Source organism: Euleptes europaea, chromosome 6, assembly GCF_029931775.1.
Source record: "Euleptes europaea isolate rEulEur1 chromosome 6, rEulEur1.hap1, whole genome shotgun sequence".
NCBI classification, from domain to species: domain Eukaryota; kingdom Metazoa; phylum Chordata; class Lepidosauria; order Squamata; family Sphaerodactylidae; genus Euleptes; species Euleptes europaea.
Genome location: NC_079317.1, coordinates 81,398,784 through 81,413,466, shown reverse-complemented (window position 1 = coordinate 81,413,466; position 14,683 = coordinate 81,398,784). Strand labels below are relative to the sequence as shown.

General features: G+C 40.4%; 1 protein-coding gene across 1 annotated transcript; it reads right to left on the bottom strand.

Annotated features, from left to right (window-relative positions):
* Nucleotides 1–7,359: 7,359 nt before the first annotated feature.
* On the bottom strand, nt 7,360–9,393 carry PTH (parathyroid hormone). The gene is made up of 2 exons (XM_056851825.1): nt 9,308–9,393; nt 7,360–7,882 (listed from the first exon to the last, which is right to left on the bottom strand). The coding sequence occupies exons 1-2, from the start codon at nt 9,391–9,393 to the stop codon at nt 7,618–7,620; spliced, it is 351 nt and encodes a 116-aa protein (XP_056707803.1). The 3' UTR covers nt 7,360–7,617.
* Nucleotides 9,394–14,683: the final 5,290 nt, after the last annotated feature.

The window sequence follows — 14,683 nt, the reverse complement described above, 5'->3', positions numbered from 1 at the left end:
CCGTTCATTCAGCATCACTATGACTGCCCTTTGGTCTGCAGTACACTGGTTTGTTTGCTTTTTTTATTATTATAATTTTTAATTTTTATAATATAAAACAAAACCAACAAATACAATCATAACAAAAAATAAAAAGAAATTACAAAAAAATACTAAAGAGTATCAATTATAATTATACAAAGTTATAAGGTTCAACAAAGCCAAAATACCCTTTTGACCCTCCACCCACCTTAAAAAGTGACCCTTCACCTGACTTCCGCAGAAGTGTCTAAACAGTTTTAAAAGTTAATAATAATAATAATATAAAAGTAAATAAATTTGTTTCTATAACTCACTAACTAAAATAGTAAAATCCATTTTTGCCAGTTTGTGTTTGTTTGCTTTTTATATATATAATTCTCTGGTTTACAACTCAAGCCTAGAAAAGAGTAGGAATCCAGTAGCACCTTAAAAGACTAACACAGTTTCTGGCAGGGTATGAGCTTCCGTGAGCCACAGCTCATAGAATCATAGAGTTGGAAGGGACCAGCAGGGTCATCTAGTCCAACCCCCTGCACAATGCAGGAAATTCCGAACTACCTCCCCCACTGTCAGACTCAGGGTTTTGTCCTCAGTGTCCCTCAAGCAAAACTCGCTCAGGCAAGACTCTGAAACAGGTTAGGCTTTATTTGGGGTCAAGATTGGACAAAGTCAGAAGTCGACTGCCACCCCAGCAGAAGAAGGCTACTACTGGAGAATAGGTTAGAATACAGGGTTAAAATACATTGCATAGTGTCAGGCAGGCCAGTAGAATCTATGATAAGCGTTCTCAGGGTAGAAAGTCATAACAAAGCATAACAAGAGTGCAGCTGTGGTAAACAGGATGGGCACACATACCACAGCAGTAGGCAGAGAGATATACTGTACAAAGCATGAGAACCCAAAGGCACGTGACCAGGGCCTCGTCAGACAGGCCTGGAGCAAAGTCAGGCCAAGATGAAGAAATGGGCCTGACACCCACACACCCCCAGTGACCCATACTTCATGCCCAGAAGATGGCCAAGGTGCCGTCCCTCTCATGATCTGCCTAAGGTTATAGAATCAGCATTGCTGACAGATCGCCGTCTAGCCTCTAGATAGCCATCTAACTCACTTCTTCAGAAATAAGAATAAAAGGTCCACTGCCCCCTCCCATCTGAAGAAATGAGCTGTGGCTCATACCCTGCCAGAAATTTTGTTAGTCTTTAAGGTGCTGCTGGACTCCTACTCTTTTCTACTGCTAGTGACAGACGAACACGGCTACTCATCGTGATCTAATTCAAGCCTAAGCATGGTTACCTGCGGATTTCAGTAGGGTTTCCTCCCACGTAAATGTGCATGGGATTTCATACTTACAAGAAGTTCGAGCCTGCTTCAGGCCAATAACGACAAATACGATCAAAATCCTACTTTTTAAAAAAAAGGCCCATGTAGAGAGCATGAAATACGGAGATGTGTAGCAGAATTAAAAATGGGAATTCTCCCGATCAAACTGAATCAAAGTTCACAGGAGTAAGTGGAGCGGTTTATTTACGAAGCCATGGACCTACCAAACCTCAAAACATACCTCACTTTTAATAAAGGGCTGTACCTTTTCTGAGTCTGGAACTGAATGCATTTGTTCTAGTTCGAGTTTAGAAGAAAAACGCCACAGAGGGTGTTGGGGATGAACTGTTGACAGGGAAAGAAAATAGCCCTTTTCCCTTCACAGATTTCTCCAATACTGAAGTAGCCAGCTACATCTTATGATAGTTTGAACACCTAGTGATCTAATACCAGGATGTTATCTTGGAGTTAAGGTTTTACAAACTCTAACAACTCCCTCTGGTGGCCTGATTGTTAATTTTTTGTGATTCTTGTACCTTGCTAAAATGTGATAGTAACAATCCAGATTATTCCAAATTAAGTCAAATTGTCACATTCATCACAAAAGCAAATCGCGTATAGCTAGGTAAGGGTGAAGTGAAGAAAGGCAGCACGGACATTGATGATGGGTATACTCCATCTGCCGGAGTATCTATAATTTCACAGATAGTTGGTCAAAATAAAATTATGATAGGATAATCCTTTTTTCATGCCTCCTTTCAGTAATATCCAGGGACATAGGGAGGGGCCATTGCTCAGTGTTAAAGCATCTGCTTGACATGCAGAAGGTCCCAGGTTCAATCACCCACATCTGCTGAAAGGATCAGGCAAAGCTGATGTGAAAGACCACTGCTTGAGATCCTGGAAAACTGCTGGCTCTAGACAATTTTGACTTTGATGGACCAATTGTCTGATTTAGGATAAGGCTTCTTCATGTATTCCCATGACATTCGTTATAGCTCACTAATATTGTTTGTAGAATCTACTTTCCAAAACTAGTAAGAACCACCGGCTGAAATACAGCACTTGTATTATATAATATTTAAGTCGCTTCACTGTATTTTCGGCAAACTGCAAATATCAGTAATTTAATATGCATCATTTCTATAAATATAGGCACCACAAGTTGTAGGGTAAATCATAGTGTGGTAGGCAACATGGTAAATTGCTGAATTCAAGCTGCCAGAAGATCACAATGAGCACCTCTATTATTCATTGATGGGACAGCCATCCATTTTCACTATTGCTATCCAAGAAGACTTTTAAAATAAAATCTAGACAACTACCCCATCATCTCCAAATCTGGTATCAAGGCACTAATTCCCAAATATGAACTATTTTCCATATGTGAAACAGGAATGTATGGAAATACTAAAGAACTAGGGAGATCCTTGGAACAAAAGCTGGCATCTCATGGAGGGGTATCCTCCATGAGTCATATGTTAGAAGTTAGTTTTCAGTCAGCCCTGAAGAAACATTTGCTGATCTCAACAGGCCTTGATAAATGATGTACAGTAGAGATCTGATAATACTTCAGAGCTCAGCTTATTCAACTATATTCCAGGAATGCGTGCGTAAAGAAAACTTTAAAAAAGTATTCCATACCTAGTCTAAGTGAGGCCTGTTGTGACAGAGAGATGCAGGATACCTCAAGTAATAGTCGGGGAAGTCCTAAACTCAGAGAAACATACTTTCTCCAGAAATTGACTTTCCTTTATGAAGACAAATACACAGGATGATATGACCATTTGCCCAGCTGCTAGGAAAGAGCAAGATAGATGGCTATCTGGATATAGCGAGTGGGGTCATAAGAGGTTTGGGATGCATACCTTGATTTGACTAGAGAAAAGGTACACATGGAGATCCAAGTTTCATGACAGGTTAAACTTTAACCCTCCCAGCTGGGACAATTAGGTTAACAGTTCTGGACGCCCTGTCAGAAGCATGCAAGCAAAGGTCCAGGGCACAAAGGCAGCAAATGGAGTGAAGTCTGTCTTGACCAGCCCCTATTTTCAAAGTTTCTATGGGCTTGCATCCATTCCAAGGAAGGGAATGCCAAGGTAACACCAATGACTATACAACTTCATTAACCTCATATGTTTTGTTTACTTTTATTAGTTTATTAATACCCTGTAGCATTTTGATCTAGTTTTCCAAATGCCCGTGTGCTCTAGTGATGTGAGAATGTATTTTGGTAGATACAGGTCTTTTCCTTTTAAAGATCTCATACTGTTAAATAACTCACCCAGGAACCTGACCACTCATTCCACGCATGGGATCAGAAACTTCTGACTGGATCCAGACAGTTAGCTGGCCAGGGGGAGGGGGGTGGGACAGTACACAGACACATAGAAGAAGAGTTGCTTTTTATATGCCAACTTGCTCCACCACTTAAGGAAGAATCAAACCGCCTTACAATCACCTTCCCCTCCCCAGACACTCTGGGAGGTAGGTGGGGCTGAGAGAGTGTGACTAGCCCAAGGTCACCCAGCTGGCTTCATGTGTAGGAGTGGGGAAACAAATCCAGTTCACCAGATTAACCTCCACCGCTCATGTGGAAGAGTGGGGAATCAAACTCCAGATAAGAGTCCACTGTCCCAAACTACCGCTCTCAACCACTACACCACGCTGGCTCTCACCCACAGCCCCTATCTCTGCCACAAGCCATGGATAGAAAAGGGAAGGGCACAACTTAAGTGATAGCATACAGCAGGAAGGGAGGGGAGGGTCACATAGGACAAGCCCACACTCCCCTCCAGTTTTCAGGCCAAAGCATCAGGCAGGAATGGGAGGAAGGGAATGACTGTTTTACCAGGTCTGCATTAGGCACAATTCTGGCAAACTTGATATTGGAGGCAAAAACAGATTGAACTGGGCATGAAGTTCTATATTTGTCACTGGGACTAGCAGAGTACCATTTTCACCATTAGTGGTTAGCCACAGTTGGAACTGAAGCTGATTGATTTAGAAGGATGTAACTCTGCTTAGGATGACACTGTTAGTACCTTCACACCTCTCCCAATACTCTCCCAATATTCTTCTAGTGTCATTGGCATTTCCGAGTCAACAGAAGTGGATTGTGTTGTGTTGTTGATATGTACTAAAAGGCAATGGTTTCATCATCCTGAACAAGGTGGAAAACACCCATGTAAATAATAACAGGGAGACCAGAATGTTTGCTTTTCAACAGCTACCATTTGAGAGCCATTTGGTCCATTTTATTTGGCAAGGCATATGCAAGACAAAAAAGAAAGAAAGCTGCATTTTTGTAAGTCGGACTTGAACATACAACAAAAGAATAAATAGAAAGTGCATTTTAAGGTTGTAATCCCCCAAACATACCCTATGTCATCTCCGAACCTTGTTTGCACATGAAACATCACTTAATACAATGCAGTTCTCTGTGGTTCCAAGGGTTTGCATCAGCGTAATGTCTGTCTGAGGGATCATGTCTGTTACATTAGTAAAGTTACAAGATATTCTGAACCCCAATGAAACTTACCGAGCCATAATTTCCCTTCGCGTTCACATGCAATGAATTTCAGCTTAGTACTTGCACATACTTTTCTAATTCACAACAAGGTGAATGCATTTTAATAGTTTTATTAATTATATTACTGTTCAAAATTAGTGGAGTGGCAGGAAAAAGTGACACAAGAACATAGAATTATCCAGACTGGATCAAATTAAGATCAAAAGTAGTAACGTGTTCTGACCTTTCCTAGACAATATTAAAAAATAATGTACATCATTCAGTTGGAAACATGTTTATGCCCCCAAACAAGGGTTTTTCTCCTTCACAGTCTCTTCACTTTAGTTTGGTTACCCTTTTTTCTATGCAATGATATTTTAAATCACCGACAAGTCCAGTTTGTGACACTAGTTATACCTGTGTCTTCTATGATATGCTAAGTGATCAACAGGATAAAAGGTTATGTCTCATATATTTTAACATCTGCCTCCTTAGTATTGAATAAATGTTGGCAATTGTCTATACCTGCCCTCATGGCTTAGCCTCAGCTGTGGTTATATTGTTCTCCATTATCAGCCTGATGTTATACATATTTACTTAGAACAGTGTCCTAGATAATGGTTTCGGGTTCTGATTCCAAGCACATTGAAATGAAATGTCTATTGAAACGAACAGTATTATTTAATAGGGTTTGGTATTGAGCCATTAGGCTATTTGTCACATTATTTACTTTTTAAAAATGTTCTCACAATTGCGTTGTGGATTTTTGACTTCGAAATGCAACGTTAAAATGTAGTAAATGTGTCGTCCTATATATTTAGCTTCCAGAGACTCTGTTACAGATCTTCTCCCTAGTTTCTCAACTTGAGTTCACAGTGATGGAAATGTTATATTTTGAATGTTTATATTTTCTATATGCTTGCTATGAATAATCACGTACATGTCTTATTGTTTTTCGTTCTTTTAGAAGATAGTGTTTTTGAAAAGGCTCCAAAGACTACATTTTTAGCAAATAGCAAAAACCTGCCCTGGCCTCACAGCAGCTGGTACCTTTGCCTTTAGCCCCAATTCATTGGCTTTAATGCACACACAGGTGTTTCAATGTACATTTGGAATTCTGTATAAGCAGAGGCTGTCCCATTCAGTTCAATGGTGAAGTTTCTATAAGTGCAGCAGAAAATGTGCATGGAGCTTTGCTCAACATTGAAATGAATAAGGCAGTGCATGCTTGCACTGAACTCCTGACTCATTTGGTGTTTCAATTCTTAGGCCTGATGTAACCTATCTAGCATATAACACTTTAACTGTCCCTCCCTTCCCAAAATCCAAGGAACTGTGGTCTTTAGATTGCTTTCCGTATCCATACAATTCCTAGAAATTCCCTCTGAAAATGACTGTCAAATCTGTTTAAGCATATAGTTTGCATAACCTCCTGTTTAAGTATGATCCCAGAGGTTCTATGAAAGAAAGTGCTGGAGATGGTATTTGAACCCATGACCTTTTATAACACTCTTTGGATATTAGAATATGTTATCCTTCCTACTTCATTTTGTTGGATACATTTATACAAGTTCTCTTTCTCTGAGAATCCTAGTTCTCTGAATCTCATGTCTCTCTCACCCCCCCTCCCTGCCCAAAGCCCTTCATTAACAGTATTTCTGATTTTCTGAATGTTAGCCTATGGCAGAGATCCAAAAGTTCCCCCAGTCAAAGGTTTGCAGTAGATGGTTTACATAGCAACAATCCATAAAACACTTATTTTAGAATAATTAGAATCATATCCTAAATTTTTACTTTATGGGTTACAGTTGTCAATTTAAAGGCATATTTAGGCTGCCATGGAGGAGCAATTCCAAAGGGATATTTTGACACCAATTATTGCTTCTTGTTCCTTATGGCTGATTCATGTCTTAAAGAAGGAACGAGTGGAATCAATCCTCCATGGCTGCTGCCACTCATTATCATGATTATCATGATTGTCGGCAGAGGGCTGCCATCTTTCAGCAGCCAAGATAGCTGGGAATCAGTCCTGGCATTCACATCTCCTTGTGAAGGGTGAGAATGCCCAGATCAATCTATGCCACCACTTTTCCTGGCTGCTAGGAGAAGTTTACCTGCTGTCTTCTTTCAGCAATCAAGACAAGAGACCAGTAAGGATTATTCTTGGCACCTCCTTACCTTGCCAGAAAAAGGGGTGTTGTTGCAAGACCAATCCTCTGCTGCTGTCTCTTGTTTTGTCCACTGGAAGGAAACAATTTGTATCATCAAGAAGTCAGGATGAATCTCATATTCAGCATCAGGACACTGGTTCTATCTATCCCATTATTGACAGTAACATAGGAAGTGGCTCTTGGTCAAGATCTATTTGGGCGTGTCATTCTAGCAGCTGCCCATGTTTCAAGTTCAGTAGCATCAAGCACAGCTCAAAGTGTCGGGAATACCTCAAGGAAATGGATATATCTTTCTTACCTGTCCATCCACCCCAACATCAGGAAGCCAATAATAAAGACTGCATGGTATCCATTGGCCTTACAATTCACCCTGTCAACCTTGTGGCCAAATCAGAAAGCAATGTGAGCAAAGCCCCCACCATATGTAGGCTATGAATATAAGATGTGCAATGTAAGCATACCCAATCCCCAATAAGTAGTGTTGTGTGAACATGCCCTTGGACATCATCTCAGCAATTATAAATAATAAAATGCCCTAAATTTGCTCACTACTATATACCCTTAATTGGCAACACAACATTATGGCTCTTTTCACTGGGGCTTTGTTTTGAATGTGACACCCCTATAAGCTTTGTTCCAATCCTTTTGCTTCTTCTGCGTCTTTGTCTGCAGGTGATCAGGCATCAGCCTCCAACTCCTGGCTTCACGAGGCTTAGCATCCACAGCTGCTGCTTCAGCAGGCTGGTCACCATGGTGTACAGTCTGTAGTTGGTCAAGGAGCCAGTTTTGTCTGTCAGCAGAATGAAGGTGTTCCCCCAAATTGTGCATAATCTGCATTTCACTCACAGACCTCTTCCTGCAATGAAAAAATTGTTGGGGTGGGGTTAAAGCTTTTAATACTCTTATCTTCGTGTAAGCCTAGACGAAGCAAAACTTGTTTTCACTGAATAGCGTGATAAAATCTGTTCAACCTGTCTTTTATGTTGTTAACAGACCATAGGGAGATTTTCACAATTATGTTCTGGACTTAGATTCAATGTACAGAGACTTTCATTTATCATTTGTGATGATAATAAGAGGATAATCTAATCCAGCAGTCCCCAGCATGACACCCCTGGGATTGTGGTGCCTACTAGTTAGTTTCCTGATGCTCACTTGCATCTTGGAAAGCCTCACATTTTCTCCCACCTGCTGACTTGACCAGCAAAGTGCTGAGCTCATCCTCATCAGGTACATCACAGCCATTTGCCTTGCCTTGGCTATAGAAACAGAATTTCTTACGTCTGTGCTCAGCAGCCTTTCCCTGTGTCTGCAGGAAGTAAACCCACCACTTTCTTTGGAAATTGAAACCAAATAGCATCTCTTCTCCAAAGCAAAGAGCTGGCCCTAGTTTTCCGCAATGCAGGAAGTGCTTCAGAACAGCTGAAAAGGTAGCATTGCCAACCTCCAGGCACTAACTGGAGATCTCCTATTACAACTGATCTCCAGCTGATAGAGATCAGTTCACCTGGAGAAAGTGGCTGCTTTGGCAATTGGACTCTGTGGCACTGAAGTCCCTCCCCTTCTCAAACCCCGCCCTCCTCAGGATCCACCCCAAAAACCTCCTGCCGGTGGCGAAGAGGGACCTGGCAACCCTATGCATTTGAGAGATTTTAGTTCAGTGCCAGAATCTAAGGTTACATCTCTGTGGCTTTATGTTTTCAGATATTGCAGAGAAGGAATGCACAAAAAGAAGCCTAAAGCCACAAAAGAGAAATCAACAACAACAACAACAAAAGCGTGTGTAAAGTGCCATCAAGGTGCATCCAATTTAGGCAATCCCAGCAAGGGGCTTTCAAGGTAAATGAAAAGCAGAGGTGGTTTGCCATTGCCGTCCTCTGCAGACTCTTCCTTAGCGGTCTTCCTTCCAAATACCGACCCTGCTTAGCTTCTGAGGTCTGATGAGACTGAGCTATACCATGCCGTCTTCCCTCTCAAAACAAAAATACCTGATGAGTATTATTTTAGACACAGCACACCCTTATTCCTGAACTTCTGGTTGTTTAAGTTATGCATGGTTACTCTGAAGAAAGTCTTACTGCATTTTAATGAGGCTTACTTCCAGATAAGTAAACATGAACTGTTCACTGGCTAATCTTGAAATGACATTTGAATAAGTTTTTCACCCATGATTCTTGTGCTTATGGTCAGAAATTAGAAAAGTAATCCAACAATAGAAATTCAGATACAGTTTTAATAACTTCAGATTTCTTAAAAAAAAATAGCAATGTTCTCCACTTACATCATGGTTTTTCCATCAGAACTGGCGAATGTGCAGACTGCCCATAAAATGATTGCAGTTTTGGCCATGTCACTGGTTGAAGTCATGCTAACTGTAAGGGTGGAAAGAAACAAATTATTCTGTGTATTCTTGTTTGTAATGGTTTAGACAAAGGAAAGCTTGTAATGATATACATATCAAAATAATAAAGAACAGGTTATTTAGGCAATATATTTTTGTGTTTGCCACTGAATTGGACAGGAAACCGGGAAGTCAATTTGATTTTTTGTTATACCATGACCAAGTCTTTTAACATCTGCCTGATCGTCCATGTTTTGAGGATAGTAGTACATAGCCTTGACGTGACAGAGTAAATGCACTTTATCTGATACAAGCAGCAAGTCTACAGACAGGTTTTATCCAGCATAAATGATTCCAGTCATGTTCTGTATACTGTGTATTTCCTTATCCCTCCGCAGGAAATGGTTCAGCAACCACATATAGTGATGTTCTTCCACAGCTCCAACTAATGTATTATTTTTATATTTCATAATCACGATTCTGTCACGTGTAAGTGTACATTAAGTTTATTTTAGCTCCCTTGTGATGGATCTTGAAAAGCAGCAAGTGTGACAACTGGGATGGTGTGTTGTAGCCCCACTGGCTTGTAATGAAGTCATTCATGAAGTGACATACATGGAGATGCTTAAGGATACAGCTGCCCTGCTGAACCAGAGCAACGATCCACTAAGTCCAGTGTTATGTGTCCAACGATGCCATGGCAGATGCCTCTGGAAAGTCCACAACCGGGCCATAGAGGCAGTAGCCCTCCCCTCTTGTTTTTCCCCAACATCTACTTCGAATGCAGACTTTCTGTCTAATTTTCACACTTCTTCTCCAGGAATCTGGCTAATCCTCTTTTAAAGCCATCTAAACTAGTGGCCGTCACCAGATCTTGTGGTTGTAAAGTCTAGAAGGTAATTATAGGCTTTTCTGCATGAGTTCAGGCCATATATTGTAATTATAGGCTTTTCTGCATGAGTTCAGGCCCCACATTGTATCCATTTGTCCCCTGATTTCTGCATACATTTTTATGCCTTTAGTTTTCACTTCGGGTTTTTGTTTTTCCCCTTAGGTTTTTCCAGTTCTTTTGAGATTACTTTTACCCCAATGTTTTTCTGAAAGCTAATTTTGAGCCAGCTTTTTCCTTTTACATAATGTTTCTGTTCATTTTCTTTGTCCTGGTCACTCCTACCCACCTCCAGCTCACTGTTCAATTATAATGATGTGTGAAGAAATACTTGTTTGTTGATTTTTTTTTTAATCTGTCCTGAACATTTTGCCAATAATTTTATGGATAAGCCTATGAAAGGTCTAATTGACACAAGAATAGTAATGTCTGATAATATGGGTTGAGTGAATCTGTGAAGAGTTCAATTAACAGTGAAACTTCATCACCTACACAGCTTGCAACCTAACCTATGTCTACTACACAACTGCTTAGCCCCCTTCAGCAGATTTGTGGGCATATGACATGTGTGGGTTGAAGGAGATAGTTCTAGGCATCCCATTCCAGTTATGAATGAAAGTCAGATAGGAAAGCCACCCTATACTGCATAGATCCACTCAGATGATGTTGTCTACCTACCAGTTTGGTCAGGTGTCTTTGAATCATAAAAGGTAAAGGTAGTCCCCTATGCAAGCACCAGATCATTACTGACCCATGGGATGACGTCACGTCCTTATGTTTATTAGGCAGACTATGTTTACGGGGTGGTTTGCCTTGCCTTCCCCAGTCATCTACACTTTACCCCCAGCAATTTACTCATTTTACCAACCTCGGAAGGATGGAAGGCTGAGTCAATTTTGAGCCGGCTACCTGAAACCGACTTCTGTTGGGACTGAACTCAGGTCATGAGCAGAGCTTTTGACCGCAGTACTGCAGTTTACCACTCTGCACCACGGGACTCTGGATCTTAGAATACTGTAAATGCAAAGTTTTAGAATTGGCTAACTGTTCATCTGTAAATTAGCTTTGAAATCATTGGCTGAAAGCATATGGTCACAATCCAGCCAAAGTTACATGCTCTAGAGTCACATTGATTTTACCAGAAGAGAATTTAATGTTTGCTTGACTCTTTCAGTGAAATCAATGGGACATAAAAGTTCTTAACTTTGGCTGGATTGTGCCTTGTGTTATTAGCTTATCCTTTTCTTGTATGGAAGGACAAACTAAAGGTCCTGTTCTAGTCTTAGTCCAGTTTGTTCACACATCCCTTAACACAGATATTCATTGTGGCATTAGTAAAGCCAGGTCCTTTCTTTCCTTCTCTCCCCCTCCAACCACTAACACCATAGCTGTAGGAGAAATTTATTTTGCTTTGCTCAGTAATAACATTAAAGTTATTGGCACAGAAAGTCCAGTCTTGAAATAACTCTGCCAACAGTATCCCATTGCTGTCATTGGACGTTTCACTGACAGAGCAGTTTGAGTATTTGCACAGTGATCGATGTTACTGCTAGAGATGCAGCAGAAAGCAAAACAATCTCAGTTTTGATCCCCAAGTCTAGTGTTTTGTATCATTAAACCAAAAACTGCCTACAGTCTTCAGTTAAAAGTGTTCAGCATATTTAAGTATGGAGCAGCACTGTTAAATAAAAACACTAGCATTTTAAATAAAACCTGTGCTATGTATTATTTTCACAGTTGCAGCCAGCATAAAATAACGACTGTTAAGATGCTTTACATTTTTATATGAACATCATCGAAATTCAGTTTCATATGCCCAATTTTTGTTCCATTAGACAATTGGGGTCATCACTTCAATCAAATGTTTAGTCGTTTTCCAGCTGGCTTTAAAGAGCTCACCAGCTTAATGAACAATTTAGACTCAGGCACACAATTGTTTTCAAGCAATTAGTTGACTACTGCAATCTAATATTGCATAAAACAAGCACTTACAAAAGTCACTTTCTGAAATAAAATAGAAGGTTCTTACCCAAAGAGTTTCTCAAGCAGGTTCTTGCTTCTGATTGTCCAGCAGCAGTTGACTGAAAGTCTGTTTAATTGGTCTAGAGGTCTCCTTAAATGTAACTTTAAAATAGAACTTCTAAGTAACTAAGGAGCCCTTTTATTGTCTCAGTTGATGTCACTCCCAAACACACCCCCTGACCCTCATGTACCACCCATCTTGTGCTTTTGTTAATGGGGCATTGAAAGGCAGAGAAAGAAAAGAAAGGTTTAGGTTCAAATACAGTATCCTGGGTAACTTCAAAGGAGTTTGACTTTTGAAGAATCTGAGCTGAGGGTCGAAGAAAAATGCACATAAAGAAACTGGTTTGCTGTTGCCTTCATTGGGTTAATTAATTAATGATGAGCTTTAAATGTTAATGAGTCCATAGATTACTAAAAAAAAAGTCACATTTACAACTTGATTACAATCAGCTAATAAAATAAATGTCAAGCTCTAACAATCTTTGCCCCTTGTGCTCAACTTTTATTTAATCCAGCCTACTTCAGATGGGTATCACAAATCAGGAAACGAGAAGTCCACCAAATATCTCATTGATCATTTTCATATATTTTTAAACAAATGCTGACTAGCAACCCAACTGGTGGCCCATAGTCAGCTGTGTGGAAGTGGAAGGCATAAAATCAAACAGTTGTTCCTGTATTAGAGGAAACAGACTGTTTAAACTTTATATTCCCTTCCTTTCAGAAAAAAATAAATGGCAGAATAGAGTTGTTACCAAGCATATCTTTGTTTCAAGCAGATGTTTATGTGTATTTTTCTGGAAATGAATGGAGTATTATAATAGAGCTAAAATTTAAAATTAGATGAAATCTCTATTTCCACTTTCATTTAGTTTCAATTAAATTTTATCAAAGGGATATGTTTTCTCAAGATGTAACTGGGGGCATTTTAGTTTTGGGAGAAAAAACTGTTTGCCTTCCCTCCGGCAGGTAGATTGACTCACTCAACTGAGTAATGTGTATTTCTTGTCTCCGCAGACAGCTTATTTGAGGCACTTTCTGCTTCTGGCAGTCTGTGGCTTGCGTTGTAGAGATGTAGTACAGCAAAATGTGAGAGCCAGTGTGGTGTAGTGGTTAAGGTGTCGGACTAGGATCTGGGAAACTCAGGTTTGAATCTCCACTCTGCCATGGAAACTTGCTGGGTGACCTTGGGCCAGTCCCACACTCTCAGCCTCTACCCTGGCAAGTATTTGGAAGGAAGATCTTCAAGGAATACCAGAGGTATGACGCGGAGTTAGGCAAGAATGGGCAAGAAGATGAAGTAAAGGGGACAGTGAGAAAGGAACTCTGGGAAGAATGTGCGGTTTGATACTGAAATTGTTATTGCTATTAATAATACAGCTATATATAATAAAATGGAGTGGAATTGATCTCAACAGGTTAGACTGTAGCAATGGTGATCAACATAACCTCTAGAGATGGATTGCATCTGACTTTCTGAGTCTTAAATGATTATATCATTGGTGGCTTCCGTCCATATGAACCTACCCACATGCTGAGAACTTCTTCAGAGGCCCTGGTCTGAGTTCCATCGTCTGAATTATGACAGCTGAATACAGTGGATAGGACTTCCTTGGCTGTTGCACTCAGCAGAACTCTACTTGGGTGATCAATTGGCTTTGACTGCTGTTCTACAATTACCATGGTCTCATCATAGGTTTGGTTTGTATGGCAATTTAATTGTTTTTGTTTGTGCTGCTGGCTAGCTTTTCTGATAATCTTTGATCTTTTGGTGGGAGAGGTTATGCTGCATTTATGGTTGGTCTGTGATTAATGATGGATTCTCGTTTTATTATGTGGCAGTCATCATGAGGGTCCTTCCTCCACGGATGGAAAGGTAGAATATAAATAGATTGCTGACCAGAGGGCATTTTTTGACATATCCATCAGCTGACAGAGCATATCTGGATGGTTCGTTTGCTCAGGAATGGTTTGGCTATATAGGTCGGAAGGGAAGCCACATCCATTATAAGAATCAATCATTTGACACCCCAAGTAGATTCAGCATGCAGTCCTTTATAACTGAGTACTTGCAGATTTAGGATTATGGTTAAAAAAAAACCTGTTAGATCAGAGGATGTCGTTTCCAAACAGATATGATCCCTGGCATTGCATTTTTTACAAATTAAGCTTTGGGTAGGAAATGTAAGAGCCCCATGGCGCAGAATGGTAAGCTGCAGTACTGCAGTCAAAAGCTCTGCCCACGACCTGGGTTCGATCCCGACGGAAGTAGCTTTCAGGTAGCTGGCTCAAGGTTGACTCAGCCTTCCATCCTTCCGAGGTTGGTAAAATGAGTACCCAGCTTGCTGGGGGTAAAGGGAAGATGACTGGGGAAGGCACTGGCAAACCACCCTGCAAACAAA